The 17,041-nt window shown below is 32.2% G+C and overlaps 1 protein-coding gene across 3 annotated transcripts in view; it reads left to right on the top strand.

The window, feature by feature from the left end:
* The window catches only part of slit2 (slit homolog 2 (Drosophila)), a 595,329-nt gene that overhangs the window by 317,634 nt on the left and 260,654 nt on the right, over positions 1-17,041 (top strand). For all 3 annotated transcript variants that reach the window (XM_061984403.2, XM_061984402.2, XM_061984404.2), the window contains exon 5: positions 12,550-12,621. In XM_061984403.2, coding sequence (XP_061840387.2) covers positions 12,550-12,621 — 72 coding nt within the window. The remainder of the gene's footprint in view (positions 1-12,549; positions 12,622-17,041) is intronic.

The raw sequence follows: 17,041 nt of genomic DNA, 5'->3' as shown, positions 1-17,041 counted from the left end.
AAATGGCGACATTTGTCGTAGAAAATCCCGACTTTTATCACCTAGTGTGTGTGTGTGTGTGTGACAATCATTGGTACTAACTATGGTGAGTTCAAGAACCGCTGAAATGAGTAGGACAAAAAAAGATGTATATAGAGACATACTGTAATAACTTGAAGTAAATAAGGAAGATTTAAAAACAATTACAAACAAAATATTTAAAAAATAACTAAAAGCAGTCTTTTTCTCACAATGTGTCGACTTTTTTCTTGTAAAATTAGGAACAATTTCTCATATTCTTTCTGTTTCTGTAATACTGCAATATTTTCTCATAAAATTATTACTTTTTATTGCAAAATGGCGATATTTGTCGTAGAAAATTCCGACTTTTATCACAATATTGCCAATTGTTTTGTTGTTCTTGTAAAACAGTGATATTTTTTTAGTAAAATTATGACTTTTGTCATCATTTTGCTCCCCCTCTGGCCAACATATGAAATAACAAGTGTGTGTAAGAAATTGAAATGCGTCCCCTTTGGCCCAAAATAATTTAAAAATGTTTAAAAAAAAATTAATATATAGAGACATACTGTAATAACTTGAAGTAAATAAGGAAGATTCAAAAACTATTACAAACTAAATATTTAAAAAAATATATAAGAAATAACTAAAAGCAGTCTTTTTCTCACAATGTGTCGACTTTTTTCCTATAAAATTAGGAACAATTTCTCATATTCTTTCTGTTTCTGTAATACTGCAATATTTTCTCATAAAATTATTACTTTTTATTGCAAAATGGCGACATTTGTCGTAGAAAATTCCGACTTTTATCACAATATGGCCAATTGTTTTGTTGTTCTTGTAAAACAGTGATATTTTTTGAGTAAAATTATGACTTTTGTCATCATTTTGCTCCCCTCTGGCCAACATATGAAATAACAAGTGTGTGTAAGAAATAGAAATGCGCCCCCTTTGGCCCAAAATAATTTAAAAATGTTTTTAAAAAAATATATATATAGAGACATACTGTAATAACTTGAAGTAAATAAGGAAGATTCAAAAACTATTACAAACTAAATATTTAAAAAAATATAAGAAACAACTAAAAGAAGTCTTTTTCTCACAATGTGTCGACTTTTTTCTTGTAAAATTAGGAACAATTTCTCATATTATTTCTGTTTCTGTAATACTGCAATATTTTCTCGTACAATTATTACTTTTTATTGCAAAATGGCCACATTTGTCGTAGAAAATTCCGACTTTTATCACAATATTGGCAACTGTTTTGTTGTTCTTGTAAAACATTGATATTTTTTGAGTAAAATTATGACTTTTGTCATCATTTTGCTCCCCCTCTGGCCAACATATGAAATAACAAGTGTGTGTAAGAAATTGAAATGCGCCCCCTTTGGCCCAAAATAATTTAAAAATGTTTTTTAAAAAAAAGTATATAGAGACATACTGTAATAACTTGAAGTAAATAAGGAAGATTCAAAAACAATTACAAACAAAATATTTAAAAAATATAAGAAATAACTAAAAGAAGTCTTTTTCTCACAATGTGTCGACTTTTTTCTTATAAAATTAGGAACAATTTCTCATATTCTTTCTGTTTCTGTAATACCGCAATATTTTCTCATAAAATTATGCCTTTTATTGCAAAATGGCGACATTTGTCGTAGAAAATCCCGACTTTTATCACAATATGGCCAATTGTTGTGTTGTTCTTGTAAAACAGTGATATTTTTTGAGTAAAATTATGACTTTTGTCATCATTTTGCTCCCCTCTGGCCAACATATGAAATAACAAGTGTGTGTAAGAAATAGAAATGCGCCCCCTTTGGCCCAAAATAATTTTAAAATGTTTTTTTTTTTTAATTATATAGAGACATACTGTAATAACTTGAAGTAAATAAGGAAGATTCAAAAACAATTACAAACAAAATATTTAAAAAATATATAAGAAATAACTAAAAGAAGTCTTTTTCTCACAATGTGTCGACTTTTTTCTTATAAAATTAGGAACAATTTCTCATATTCTTTCTGTTTCTGTAACACCGCAATATTTTCTCATAAAATTATTACTTTTTATTGCAAAATGGCGACATTTGTCGTAGAAAATCCCGACTTTTATCACAATATTGCCAATTGTTTTGTTGTTCTTGTAAAACAGTGATATTTTTTGAGTAAAATTATGACTTTTGTCATCATTTTGCTCCCCCTCTGGCCAACATATGAAATAACAAGTGTGTGTAAGAAATTGAAATGCGCCCCCTTTGGCCCAAAATAATTTAAAAATGTTTTTTTTTTTTAAAATATATAGAGACATACTGTAATAACTTGAAGTAAATAAGGAAGATTCAAAAACTATTACAAACTAAATATTTAAAAAAATATAAGAAACAACTAAAAGAAGTCTTTTTCTCACAATGTGTCGACTTTTTTCTTATAAAATTAGGAACAATATCTCATATTTTTTCTGTTTCTGTAATACTGCAATATTTTCTCATAAAATTATTACTTTTTATTGCAAAATGGCGACATTTGTCGTAGAAAATCCCGACTTTTATCACAATATTGCCAATTGTTTTGTTGTTCTCGTAAAACAGTGACATTTTTGGAGTAAAATTATGACTTTTGTCATCAAATTCCGATTGTTATTATGATATTGCCAAAAATGTTTAAGTTTTCTTATAAAATTGTGGCTTTTGTCGAGTAAAATGACGACTTTTTTCATGAAATTGCCAAAATGTTAAGCTTTTTGTGTAAAATTGCGACTGTTGTTGAGTAAAATTCCAACTTTCATCATAATATTGTCAAAATTCTTGTAAAATTTTGACTGGCACTCAGCATCAAGGGTGGGAATTGGGGGTTAAATCACCAAAAAATGTTTCCGGGGTGTGGCCACCGCTGCTGCTCACTGCTCCCCTCACCTCCCAAGGGGTGATCAAGGGTGATGGGTCGAATGCAGAGAATAATTTCACCACACCTAGTGTGTGTGTGTGTGAGACAATCATTGGTACTAACTATGGTGAGTTCAAGAACCGCTGAAATGAGTAGGACAAAAAAAAGATATGTATATAGAGACATACTGTAATAACTTGAAGTAAATAAGGACGATTCAAAAACAATTACAAACAACATTTTTAAAAAAATATAAGAAATAACTAAAAGAAGTATTTTTCTCAGAATGTGTCGACTTTTTTCTTATAAAATTAGGAACAATATCTCATATTTTTTCTGTTTCTGTAATACTGCAATATTTTCTCATAAAATTATTACTTTTTATTGCAAAATGGCGACATTTGTCGTAGAAAATCCCGACTTTTATCACCTAGTGTGTGTGTGTGTGTGACAATCATTGGTACTAACTATGGTGAGTTCAAGAACCGCTGAAATGAGTAGGACAAAAAAAGATGTATATAGAGACATACTGTAATAACTTGAAGTAAATAAGGAAGATTTAAAAACAATTACAAACAAAATATTTAAAAAATAACTAAAAGCAGTCTTTGTCTCACAATGTGTCGACTTTTTTCTTGTAAAATTAGGAACAATTTCTCATATTATTTCTGTTTCTGTAATACTGCAATATTTTCTCGTACAATTATTACTTTTTATTGCAAAATGGTGACATTTGTCTTTCAAAATTCCGACTTTTATCACAATATTGGCAACTGTTTTGTTGTGCTTGTTAAACAGTGACATTTTTTTGAGTAAAATTATTACTTTTGTCATCATTTTGCTCCCCTCTGGCCAACATATGAAATAACAAGTGTGTGTAAGAAATAGAAATGCGCCCCCTTTGGCCCCAAATAATTTAAAAATGTTTTTTTTTTTTAAGTATATAGAGACATACTGTAATAACTTGAAGTAAATAAGGAAGATTCAAAAACTATTACAAACAAAATATTTAAAAAATATATAAGAAATAACTAAAAGAAGTCTTTTTCTCACAATGTGTCGACTTTTTTCTTATAAAATTAGGAACAATTTCTCATATTCTTTCTGTTTCTGTAATACCGCAATATTTTCTCATAAAATGATTACTTTTTATTGCAAAATGGCGACATTTGTCGTAGAAAATCCCGACTTTTATCACCTAGTGTGTGTGTGTGTGTGACAATCATTGGTACTAACTATGGTGAGTTCAAGAACCGCTGAAATGAGTAGGACAAAAAAAGATGTATATAGAGACATACTGTAATAACTTGAAGTAAATAAGGAAGATTCAAAAACAATTACAAACAAAATATTTAAAAAATAACTAAAAGCAGTCTTTGTCTCACAATGTGTCGACTTTTTTCTTATAAAATTAGGAACAATTTCTCATATTATTTCTGTTTCTGTAATACTGCAATATTTTCTCGTAAAATTATTACTTTTTATTGCAAAATGGTGACATTTGTCTTTCAAAATTCCGACTTTTATCACAATATTGGCAACTGTTAAACAGTGACATTTTTTTTGAGTAAAATTATGACTTTTGTCATCATTTTGCTCCCCTCTGGCCAACATATGAAATAACAAGTGTGTGTAAGAAATTGAAATGCGCCCCCTTTGGCCCAAAATAATTTAAAAATGTTTAAAAAAAATAAATTGTATATAGAGACATACTGTAATAACTTGAAGTAAATAATGAAGAAAAAAAACAATTACAAACAAAAAAAATAAAATAACTAAAAGCAGTCGTTTTCTTACAATGTGTCAACTTTTTTCTTATAAAATTGGGAACAATTTCTCATATTCTTTCTGTTTCTGTAATATTGCAATATTTTCTTGTATAATTATGACTTGCATGTAAAATTATTACTTTTTATCGCAAAATGGTGACATCTGTCATATAAAATTCCGACTTTTATCACAATATTGCCAATTGTTTAGTTTTTTCAGTGACATTTTTTTGAGTAAAATGATGACTTTTGTCATCATTTTGCTCCCCCTCTGGCCAACATATGAAATAACAAGTTTGTGTAAGAAATTGAAATGCGCCCCCTTTGGACAAAATTAATAAGAAAAAAAATAATAATAATAAATAATTAAAAAATGTTTTATACAGACACATACTGTGATAACTTGAAGTAAATAATGAAGAATAAAAACCAATTACAAACAAAAAATTCTACAAAAAAGTATTTTTCTCACAATGTGTCGACATTGTGTTTTCTTATAAAATTGGGAACAATTTCTCATATTCTTTCTGCTTCTGTAATATTGCAATATTTTCTTGTATAATTATGACTTGCATGTAAAATTATTACTTTTTATTGCAAAATGGGGACATTTGTCACATACAATTCTGACTTTTATCACAATATTGCCAATTGTTTTGTTGTTCCTGTAAAACAGTGACATTTTTTTTTGAGTAAAATTATGACTTTTGTCATCATTTTGCTCCCTCCTCTGGCCAACATATGAAATAACAAGTGTGTGTAAGAAATTGAAATGCACCCCCTTTGGCCCAAAATAATAAAAAAATTTAATAAATGTATATAGAGACATACTGTAATAACTTGAAGTAAATAATGAAGAATAAAAACCAATTACAAACAACAAATTCTACAAAAAAAGAATGAGTCTTTTTCTCACAATGTGTCGACTTTTTTCTTATAAAACTGGGAACAATTTGTCAAGACTTGGTCCTGGGGTTTAGTTTTTCTGGGATGCAACGGAAAGTTGGCTCGGGCGAGACGGGAATTTAAGTAAATTTTTATTTAAAGACTATAACTACAAAAAAAAAGGAAGTAAACAAAAGGCGCGCACAATGGCGGAGAACAAACTATGAAACCAAAAAGACTATAAACATGGAACAAAAACTTACTTGGCTTGGACAAAAATAGTAGCATGAAGGATGGACATGGAAAGAAGTGTCAGGAATGGACAGAGCATAAATGTGAGGATGTCACCAGAAAGACAAACTGAAAACAATGAACTTAAATACTACAGACATGATTAACGAAAACAGGTGCGTGACTCAAAACGTGAAACAGGTGCGTGACGTGACAGGTGAAAACTAATGGGTTGCTATGGTGACAATCAAGAGTGCACAATGAGTCCAAACGTGGAACAGGTGAAACTAATGGGGTAATCATGGAAACAAGACAAGGGAGTGAAAAGACAGAAACTAAAGAGTCCAAAACATGACTTAAAACAAAACATGATTACACAGACATGACACAATTTCTCATATTCTTTCTGTTTCTGTAATATTGCAATATTTTCTTGTATAATCATGACTTGCATGTAAAATGATTACTTTTTATTGCAAAATGGGGACTTTTGTCACATAAAATTCTGACTTTTATCACAATTTTTTTGTTCTTGTAAAAAGAAAGTGAAATTTTTTGAGTAAAATTATCTCTTTTGCTAAGTAAAATTCCAATTATTTTAATTTTGCCAAAAAAATTACGTTTTCTTATAAAATTGTGACTTTTGTCGACGACTCTTTTCATAAAATTGCCAAAATGTTAAGCTTTTCTTGTAAAATTGTGACTTTTATTGAGTAAGATTCCAACTTTTATCATAATATAGTCAAAATTATTGTAAAATGTAGACTTGTGCTGAGTAAAATGACGACAGCAAATAGTGCCATCAGTAGCGTACACACTAGAGATGCGCGGATAGGCAAATATTTCATCCGCAACCGCATCAGAAAGTCGTCAACCATCCGCCATCCACCCGATGTAACGTTTGATCAGAACTGCATCCGCCCGCCATCCGCCCGGTATATCTAATATAGACGATGCAAGGCATTAGTGAGGCACCTGCCAACTACTCCGGTTTTCCCGTAATTCGTACGGTTTTCATCAACCTATTCCGGGTTACGGGTGCAGTGATAAAAAATACGGTTTTTCATTCATTTAAAAAAAAAAGGGTGAAAACTACGCGAATTGCACCTTGTGCAGACAAGATTTTTCGATCGGACACGGAGGAATTAGCGATGTAAAAGACCACGTTGGGACAAAAAAACACAAGTCTAATGCCGTTGCTAGCGATACAAGTGGAAAACTTTCAACGTTTTTCGTCGCCCAAACAGATTCTTTGGATGTGATTAAATGCCGAAGTTTTATTTACGGAGGCAATAATTGAGCATGGACTTCCAATCGCACTGGCTGATCACATGGGACAGTTAAATGTTTGTAATGCAACCTTTGAAAATCATTACGCGGTGATCGCGGTCTCAAAAATAAACTTTTCTTGCATGATAATGTCCAGAAAAATTCGCTTTATATTACTATAGAGTCCTTTTAACGAATGAGTTTGATGGTTTATCACAAACCTTAAATGAAAGAAGTCCTTTCTTCTCCTGCACCATGCATGCGCTTTGGCCTTGCCTCGTGTTTGGTGCGCAATCCTGTCGGCTGTATTTCACAGCACGACATACTGTTAAAAGTGTTTATACTATTTATGCTTTCAAGTCCAAGTTAAAGAAATCTTGTTAAATGTTGACAGCATAACTACCAAAATACAGAAGTATGTCCTTAATATTTTTGCAGTGCTATTTCTGTTGAAAAGTTCAAATGATTACATTAGAGATGTGATGTGCCACTTTTCAAAGTGTCTGATGGCTTAAATTAATTTTCATTAATTTTTCATATTTTGAATTCTTTTGAAAGGCTTACAAAAAAACTACATTTGAATTGTAATTCCATGCTATTGACAGGACTATTAATTTTAATGAAGTTAGCTTACCATGTTTACAGTATGATAATTGTGATAGAAATGTGAATTTTAGGCACAGAATATTTTTTACAATTGAACAAGGCAGTAGATTATACAAGCTTGGACAGAAAGTTAATAATGACACCAATTTTTTTTTTAATGGAATTGTTTAGTACTGTTTTACCATTTGTTTACTGTAAAAAGTGTTTATACTTTCAATGAACAAATTGAAGTCTTGTGAAAGGTTGACAGGATAACTGGCATTAACTGTCAAAATAATTTCAAACTATTGAAGTTAGCTTACAGAATAAACATGTCAATCAACCCATATGATTTTTGCTGTAATATTTTTGTTTTGAAAAGTCACTGTGACTGATAGAAAAGTGATGGTTTTAGCAACATTTTAACCTGTCTGAATGCTAATAATCATTTTGCGTCGGGGGGCGAAGCCCTGAACCCTCCACCAGGACTTTGTCCTGGACCTACCGGGGCCTGCGGCCCTTGGACCCTGGCTACTAGGTTTTTCTGATTTCAAAAGTTGGCAGGTATGGTGAGGTTATAAAGCTTTTGCCTGTTAAAGAAAGGAGACTGATCCAATGCAGTACAGTCTTTCGCGTGCCACGCTGTCACGACCCAGACGCACACCAGTGCGCAATCATATGGGAGCCGCGCTGAGCGCACTGCGCGCGGAGTGACCCCTGTTACGCGCCCCCGGCAACAGGGGTGGCGGGCAGGTAAGCTGCGCGGGCGGAGCGCGCGGAGTGACCCATGTTACGAGCCCCCAACCACGGGGGTGGCGGGCAGGTAAGCTGCTTACCTGCTGCGCGTGACGCCGGCCGCGGCGAAGGCGGACGAGGCGGGGTGTCGGTGCGGTGGGCGCGGTAGTGACCCTGGACGTGCGTCGGGCCCTTCTCGCTGATCGCCTCAGCTACGGCTCCCGGTGGGGCCCTCTCGGGGGAAGGGGCCTCGGTCCCGGACCCCGGCGAGGCGTCCCTTCTCCGCTCCGTAAAAGTGTCCATCTCTTTTCTTTTTTTTTCTTCTGTTGTGGCATATGCTGCAGGTGCCTGCTCATTTTTCGTATGTGGGTAACAACATTTAACTATGTATATATATTTCCCAATTGGTTTAACTGCCACCCGCAAAAAAAAAAAAAAAAAAAAAAATATCTAATTGATCCGCCCGACCCGACCCGCACGCGGATAAAATCTTATTTTTTTAAATTTCATCCGCCCGATCCGCGGATAATCCGCGGACTCCGCGGTTGTGCCCGCAAACCGCGCATCTCTAGTACACACAAACATATTAAACACGTCTAACAATCGGGAAGGTTTGTGTCGTGTTTGTCCTCAAACAAAAAACATACTAAAACAAAAAAATAATTTCCCCCTTATTTTTTCCATTTTCAATCCTATTTTAAAAATGCCACTAGGGCGGCGCTAAAGAGCCCCGGGCTATCGGAGTAAAATGTGATAGCAGTCTAAATGAACATAATAACATTCATCAGAAGAAGGTGAGGTGGACGATACCCGCCTCACTAATTGTGTGCTGGCAGACTCAGGAATGTGAGGAATGTCGGGGGGGCATTAGCCGTTAGCCGATTAGCACAGCAGGTCACCGAGCGCCAGCAGGGGTGAGTCCTGGGTGGAAAGTCTGTCTGGACCGTGGCCTGGATTAGCCGGGGCGGTCCAGCCTTTTTTTTTCCCCTCCCCCTGTCCAGTTGTCCAGTTTCTTTCCTGGTGTTGTGGAAGGAAAAGTATCTTCCATATGAGGAGATGTGAACAAGTGGTGACATAAAACAATAACATTGCATCTAATAGACAATGTCTCATTTGCACCCCTGCTGGTCAAAATGAGGGTGGTCCCAAAAAGGAGGGATTTGTCTAATTGACTCTGTTGCAAGTCTTGTGTGTTCTTTGTTACTTGTTTGTGTGTGCTATTTCTGGTCTCAGTCTGGCTGCCTTACCAGTCCAGCCTTAGACTGAATATTTTTTTACTCATCCTCCCCCCCCAAAAAGGAGGGATTTTTCAAATGGACTGTGTGTGCTCCCCCTCTGGTCAACATATGAAATAACAAGTGTGTGTAAGAAATTGAAATGCACTCCCTTTGGCCCAAATTGATAATAAAAAAAAAAAAATAATAAATAAATATGTATATAGAGACATACTGTAATAACTTGAAGTAAATAATGAAGAATAAAAACCAATTACAAACAAAAAAATTCAAAAAAAGATAAAACGCAGTCTTTTTCTTAAAATGTGTCGCCTTATTTCTTATAAAATTGGGAACAATTTCTCGCATTCTTTCTGTTTCTGTAATATTGCAATATTTTCTATACTAGTATATACTAGTACTAGTATATACTAGTACCCGCACTCTTTTACTACGAAGCCACGCTGTTGTAACACGTGGCTTGGCATTGTCTTGCTGAAATAAGCAGGGGCGTCCATGGTAACGTCGCTTGGATGGCAACATATGTTGCTCCAAAAGCTGTATGTACCTTTTCAGCATTAATGGTGCCTTCACAGATGTGTAAGTTACCCATGTCTTGGGCACTAATGCTCCCCCTCTGGTCAACATATGAAATAACAAGTGTGTGTAAGAAATTGAAATGCACTCCCTTTGGCCCAAATTAATAATAAAAAAAATAAATAAATAAATAAATATGTATATAGAGACATACTGTAATAACTTGAAGTAAATAATGAAGAATAAAAACCAATTACAAACAAAACAAAAAATAAATAAATAAAACGTAGTCTTTTTCTTACAATGTGTCGCCTTATTTCTTATAAAATTGGGAACAATTTCTCGCATTCTTTCTGTTTCTGTAATATTGCAATATTTACTTGTATAATTATGACTTGCATGTAAAATTATTACTTTTTATTGCAAAATGGGGACATTTGTCACATACAATTCTGACTTTTATCACAATATTGCCAATTTTTTTGTTCTTGTAAAAAAAAAAAGTGACATTTTTTGAGTAAAATTATCTCTTTTGCCAAGTAAAATTCCGATTGTTATTTTAATATTGCCAAAAAAAATTATATACTAGTATATACTAGTACCCGCACTCTTTTACTACGAAGCCACGCTGTTGTAACACGTGGCTTGGCATTGTCTTGCTGAAATAAGCAGGGGCGTCCATGGTAACGTCGCTTGGATGGCAACATATGTTGCTCCAAAAGCTGTATGTACCTTTCAGCATTAATGGTGCCTTCACAGATGTGTAAGTTACCCATGTCTTGGGCACTAATGCTCCCCCTCTGGTCAACATATGAAATAACAAGTGTGTGTAAGAAATTGAAATGCACTCCCTTTGGCCCAAATTAATAATAAAAAAAAAAAAAAAAAAAAAAAATATGTATATAGAGACATACTGTAATAACTTGAAGTAAATAATGAAGAATAAAAACCAATTACAAACAAAACAAAAAATAAATAAATAAAACGTAGTCTTTTTCTTACAATGTGTCGCCTTATTTCTTATAAAATTGGGAACAATTTATCGCATTCTTTCTGTTTCTGTAATATTGCAATATTTACTTGTATAATTATGACTTGCATGTAAAATTATTACTTTTTATTGCAAAATGGGGACATTTGTCACATACAATTCTGACTTTTATCACAATATTGCCAATTTTTTTGTTCTTGTAAAAAAAAAGTGAAATTTTTTTGAGTAAAATGATCTCTTTTGCCAAGTAAAATTCCGATTGTTATTTTAATATTGCCAAAAAAAATTATATACTAGTATATACTAGTATACTAGTATATACTAGTACTCGCACTCTTTTACTACGAAGCCACGCTGTTGTAACACGTGGCTTGGCATTGTCTTGCTGAAATAAGCAGGGGCGTCCATGGTAACGTCGCTTGGATGGCAACATATGTTGCTCCAAAAGCTGTATGTACCTTTTCAGCATTAATGGTGCCTTCACAGATGTGTAAGTTACCCATGTCTTGGGCACTAATACACCCCCCATACCATCACACATGCTGCCTTTTTACACTTTCACCCTAGAACAATCCGGATGGTTCATTTCCATTTTGGTCCACAGTTTCCAAAAACAATTTGAAATGTGGACTCGTCTAGACCACAGAACACTTTTCCACTTTTGCATCAGTCCATCTTAGATGAGCTCGGGGCCCGGCGAAGTCGACGGCGTTTCCGGGCGTTGTTGATAAATGGCTTTGGCTTTGCATAGTAGAGTTTTAACTGGCGCTTACAGATGTAGCGACCGACTGTGGTTACTGACAGTGGGTTTCTGAAGTGTTCCTAAAGCCCATGTGGTGATATCCTTTACACACCGATGTGGCTTTTTTGATGAAGTACTGCCTGAGGGATCCAAGGTGTGTAATATCATGGCTTACGTGCAGTGATTTCTACAGATTCTCTGAACCTTTTGATGATATTACGGAGCGTAGATGGTGAAATCCCTAAATTCCTTGTTGAGAAATGTTGTTCTTAAACAATTTGCTCAGGCATTTGTTGACAAAGTGGTGACCCTCGCCCCCGTCCTTGTTTGTGAACGACTGAGCATTTCATGCTTTTATACCCAATCATGGCACCCACCTGTTCCCAATTAGCCTGTTCACCTGTGGGGTGTTCCAAATAAGTCTTTGATGAGCATTCCTCAACTTTCTCACTCTTTTTTGCCACTTGTGCCAGCTTTTTTTTTTAACCATGTTGCAGGCATCAAACTCCAAATGTGACATGAGTGGAGTGTGAGTACTCTGGTGGAAGGGGAGCTCACTAGTGCCCCCTAAAGGTGGTGTGTAACTTCATGACGAACAGAATGTAGACTTGAAGGGATTTTGTGACTTTTGTGCCGCTTTTCGCCAAAGGTGCTCTGCTCTAATGAACCTCCATCTTTTCTCCCCTTCTTCTTCATCTCTCCCTGCAGTGATCTCAGCGAGAACCAGATTCAAGGGGTGCCGAGGAAAGCCTTCAGGGGAGCTGTGGAAATCAAGAACCTGTAAGTTGTGTGTGTGTGTGTGTGTGTGTGTGTGTGTGTGTGTGTGTGTGTGTGTGTGTGTGTGTGTGTGTGTGTGTGTGTGTGTGTGTTTCTAGCCATTTTCACCCCTGCTGGTGACATCTATCAACATGAGGGTGGTCCCAAAAAGGAGGGATTTTTCACTCTGTTGCAAGTCTTGTGTATTCTTTGTAACTTGTTTGTGTGTGTGTGCTATGGCTATTGAGTTTTTTTTCCCACTGTTCTCAGTCTGGACCCCCTCCTTAGACTGAATATTTTTTTAACCCCCCAAAAAGGAGGGATTTTTCAAATTGACTGTGTGTCACTTTTAAAAGTGCTCCCCCTCTGGTCAACATATGAAATAACAAGTGTGTGTAAGGAATTGAAATGCGCCCCCTCTGGACAAAGTTAATAATAAAAAAAATAAGTAAATAAGTGTATAGAGACATACTGTAATAACTTGAAGTAAATAATGAAGATTAAAAACCAATTACTAACAAAAAATTTAACAAAGAAAAAAAATGAACTAAAAGCGGTCCTTTTCTCACAATGTGTCGACTTTTTTCTTATAGAATTGGGAGCAATTTCTCATATTCTTTCTGTTTCTGTAATATTGCAATATTTTCTTGTAAAATTATTACTTTTCTATGTAAAAAAAAACTACAATTAAAAGCTTACTTTTTTATATCTGCATAGTATATATATATATATATATATATATATATATATATATATATATATATATATATATATATATAGTCTTTTTTTTTTTTTTTGGGGTGGGGGTGTCTCAAGAAGGTAACAAATACAAGAAATAGAACTGCACCCCCTTTGGCCAAAATTAATTTTAAAATATATATATATATATATATATATATATATATATATATATATATATATATATATATATATATATATATATGTATATACAGACATATTGTAATAACTTGAAGTAAATAATGAAGATTTAAAACCAACTACGAACAAAAAATTTAACAAAAAAAATTACTAAAAGCTTACCTTTTTTATATGTGCATAGTATGTATATATTATTAATGTTGTAAATACACTTCTTTATATATCTAGAAAGGCTGGTCCTAAAGAGGTAGGCTTTTTTCTCAGGTCTCAAGAAGGTAACAAATACAAGAATGTGTGTGTGTGTGTGTGTTTCTAGCCTTCTTGAGACATGAAGAAGGAAAAGTATCTTCCATATGAGGAGGTGTGAACAAGTGATGACATAAATCAATAACATTGCATCTAATAGACAATGTCTCATTTGTGGTGACATCTATCAACATGAGGGTGGTCCCAAAAAGGAGGGATTTTTCACTCTGTTGCAAGTCTTGTGTATTCTTTGTAACTTGTTTGTGTGTGTGTGCTATGGCTATTGAGTTTTTTTTCACTGTTCTCAGTCTGTACCCCCTCCTCGGGAGTTCAGCCTTAGACTGAATATAAAAAGGAAGGATTTTTCAAATTGACTGTGTGTTGGTTTTAAAAGTGCTCCCCCTCTGGTCAACATATGAAATAACAAGTGTGTGTGTGTAAGAAAAATTAATAATAAAAAATAAGTAAATACGTATATAGAGACATACTGTAATAACTTGAAGTAAATAATGAAGATTAAAAACCAATTACAAACAAAAAATTTAACAAAAAAAGATTAACTAAAAGCTGTCTTTTTCTCACAATGTGTCGACTTTTTTCTTATAAAATTGGGAGCAATTTCTCATATTCTTTCTATTTCTGTAATATTGCAATATTTTCTTGTAAAATTATTACTTTTTTATGTAAAATTATTACTTTAAAAAAAACAAAAAAACATTTAAAAGCTTACTTTTTTATATCAGCATAGAATATATATATATATATATATATATATATATATATATATATATATATATATATATATATATATATATATATATATATATATATATATATATATATATATATATATATATATATATAAGGTAACAAATACAAGAATGTGTGTGTAAGAAATAGAACTGTGCCCCGTTTGGCCAAAATTAATTTAAAAAATATACATGCACCTGGGGATAAGTTGATTGGCAACACTAAATTGGCCCTAGTGTGTGGATGTGAGTGTGAATGTTGTCTGTCTATCTGTGTTGGCCCTGCGATGAGGTGGCGACTTGTCCAGGGTGTACCCCGCCTTCCGCCGGATTGTAGCTGAGATAGGCTCCAGCGCCCCCCGCGACCCCAAAGGGAATGAGCGGTAGAAAATGGATGGATGCATGGATATATAAATATGCATATAGAGGCATACTGTAATAACTTGAAGTAAATAATGAAGATTAAAAACCAATTACAAACAAAAAATGTAACAAAAAAAAATGAACTAAAAGCGGTCTTTTTCTCACAATGTGTCGACTTTTTTTCTTATAAAATTGGGAACAATTTCTCATATTCTTTCTGTTTCTGTAATATTGCAAGATTTTCTTGTAAAATTATTACTTTTTTGTTAAAAAAACACTACAATTAAAAGCTTACTTTTTTATATCAGCATACTATGTATATACAGTATATATATATATTATTATTATTATTATTTTATTTATTTTTTTGAATTCTCAAGAAGGTAACAAATACAAGAATGTATGTGTAAGAAATAGAACTGCGTCCCGTTTGACCATAATTAATAAAAAATAAAAAAATAAATATGTATATAGCCACATACTGTAGTTACTTGAAGTAAATAATGAAGAAACAATTACAAACAAAAATGTCAACAAAAAATTGTTTTTTCTCACAATGTGTTCACTTTTTTTCTCATAAAATTGGGAGCAATTTCTCATATTCTTTCTGTTTCTGTAATATTGCAATATTTTCTTGTAAAATTATTACTTTTTTATGTAAAATTATTACTTTAAAAAAACTACAATTAAAAGCTTACTTTTTTATATCAGCATAGTGTATATATATATATATATATATATATATATATATATATATATATATATATATATATATACATATATATATATATATATATATATATTTATTTATTTATTTTTATTTATTTATTTATTTTTAAATTTTAATTCTCAAGAAGGTAACAAATACAAGAATATATGTGTAAGAAATAGAACTGCGTCCCGTTTGACCATAATTAATAAAAAATAAAAAATAAATATGTATATAGAGACATACTGTAATAACTTGAAGTAAATAATGAAGAAACAATTACAAACAAAAATGTCAACAAAAAATTGTTTTTTCTCACAATGTGTTCACTTTTTTTCTCATAAAATTGGGAGCAATTTCTCATATTCTTTCTGTTTCTGCAATATTGCAATATTTTCTTGTAAAATTATTACTTTTTTATGTAACATTATTACTTTAAAAAAAACTACAATTAAAAGCTTACTTTTTTATATCAGCATAGTATATATATATATATTTTTTTTTTTTTTTTTTTTTTTTTAATTCTCAAGAAGGTAACAAATACAAGAATGTATGTGTAAGAAATAGAACTGCGTCCCGTTTGACCATAATTAATAAAAATAATAAAAAATAAATATGTATATAGATACATTCTGTAATAACTTGAAGTAAATAATGAAGAAACAATTACAAACAAACATTTCAACAAAAAATTGTTTTTTCTCACAATGTGTTCACTTTTTTTCTCATAAAATTGGGAGCAATTTCTCATATTCTTTCTGTTTCTGCAATATTGCAATATTTTCTTGTAAAATTATTACTTTTTTATGTAAAATTATTACTTTAAAAAAAACTACAATTAAAAGCTTACTTTTTTATATCAGCATAGTATATATATATATATATATATATATATATATTTATTTTTATTTTATTTTTTTAATTCTCAAGAAGGTAACAAATACAAGAATGTATGTGTAAGAAATAGAACTGCGTCCCGTTTGACCATAATTAATAAAAAAATAAAAAATAAATATGTGTATAGCCACATACTGTAGTTACTTGAAGTAAATAATGAAGAAACAATTACAAACAAAAATTTCAACAAAAAAATAGTTTTTTCTCACGTGTTCACTTTTTTCTCATAAAATTGGGAGCAATTTCTCATATTCTTTCTGTTTCTGTAATATTGCAATATTTTCTTGTAAAATTATTACTTTTTTATGTAAAATTATTACTTTAAAAAAAACTACAGTTAAAAGCTTACTTTTTTATATCAGCATAGTATATATATATATATATATATATATTTTTATTTTTATTTTATTTTTTTAATTCTCAAGAAGGTAACAAATACAAGAATGTATGTGTAAGAAATAGAACTGCGTCCCGTTTGACCATAATTAATAAAAAATAAAAAATAAATATGTGTATAGCCACATACTGTAGTTACTTGAAGTAAATAATGAAGAAACAATTACAAACAAAAATTTCAACAAAAAAATAGTTTTTTCTCACG

This window comes from Nerophis lumbriciformis, linkage group LG25, assembly GCF_033978685.3.
Source record: "Nerophis lumbriciformis linkage group LG25, RoL_Nlum_v2.1, whole genome shotgun sequence".
In the NCBI taxonomy this organism is placed as follows: domain Eukaryota; kingdom Metazoa; phylum Chordata; class Actinopteri; order Syngnathiformes; family Syngnathidae; genus Nerophis; species Nerophis lumbriciformis.
The sequence above is the reverse complement of the archived record's forward strand: the minus strand, read 5'-3'. Positions and strand labels throughout refer to the sequence as shown.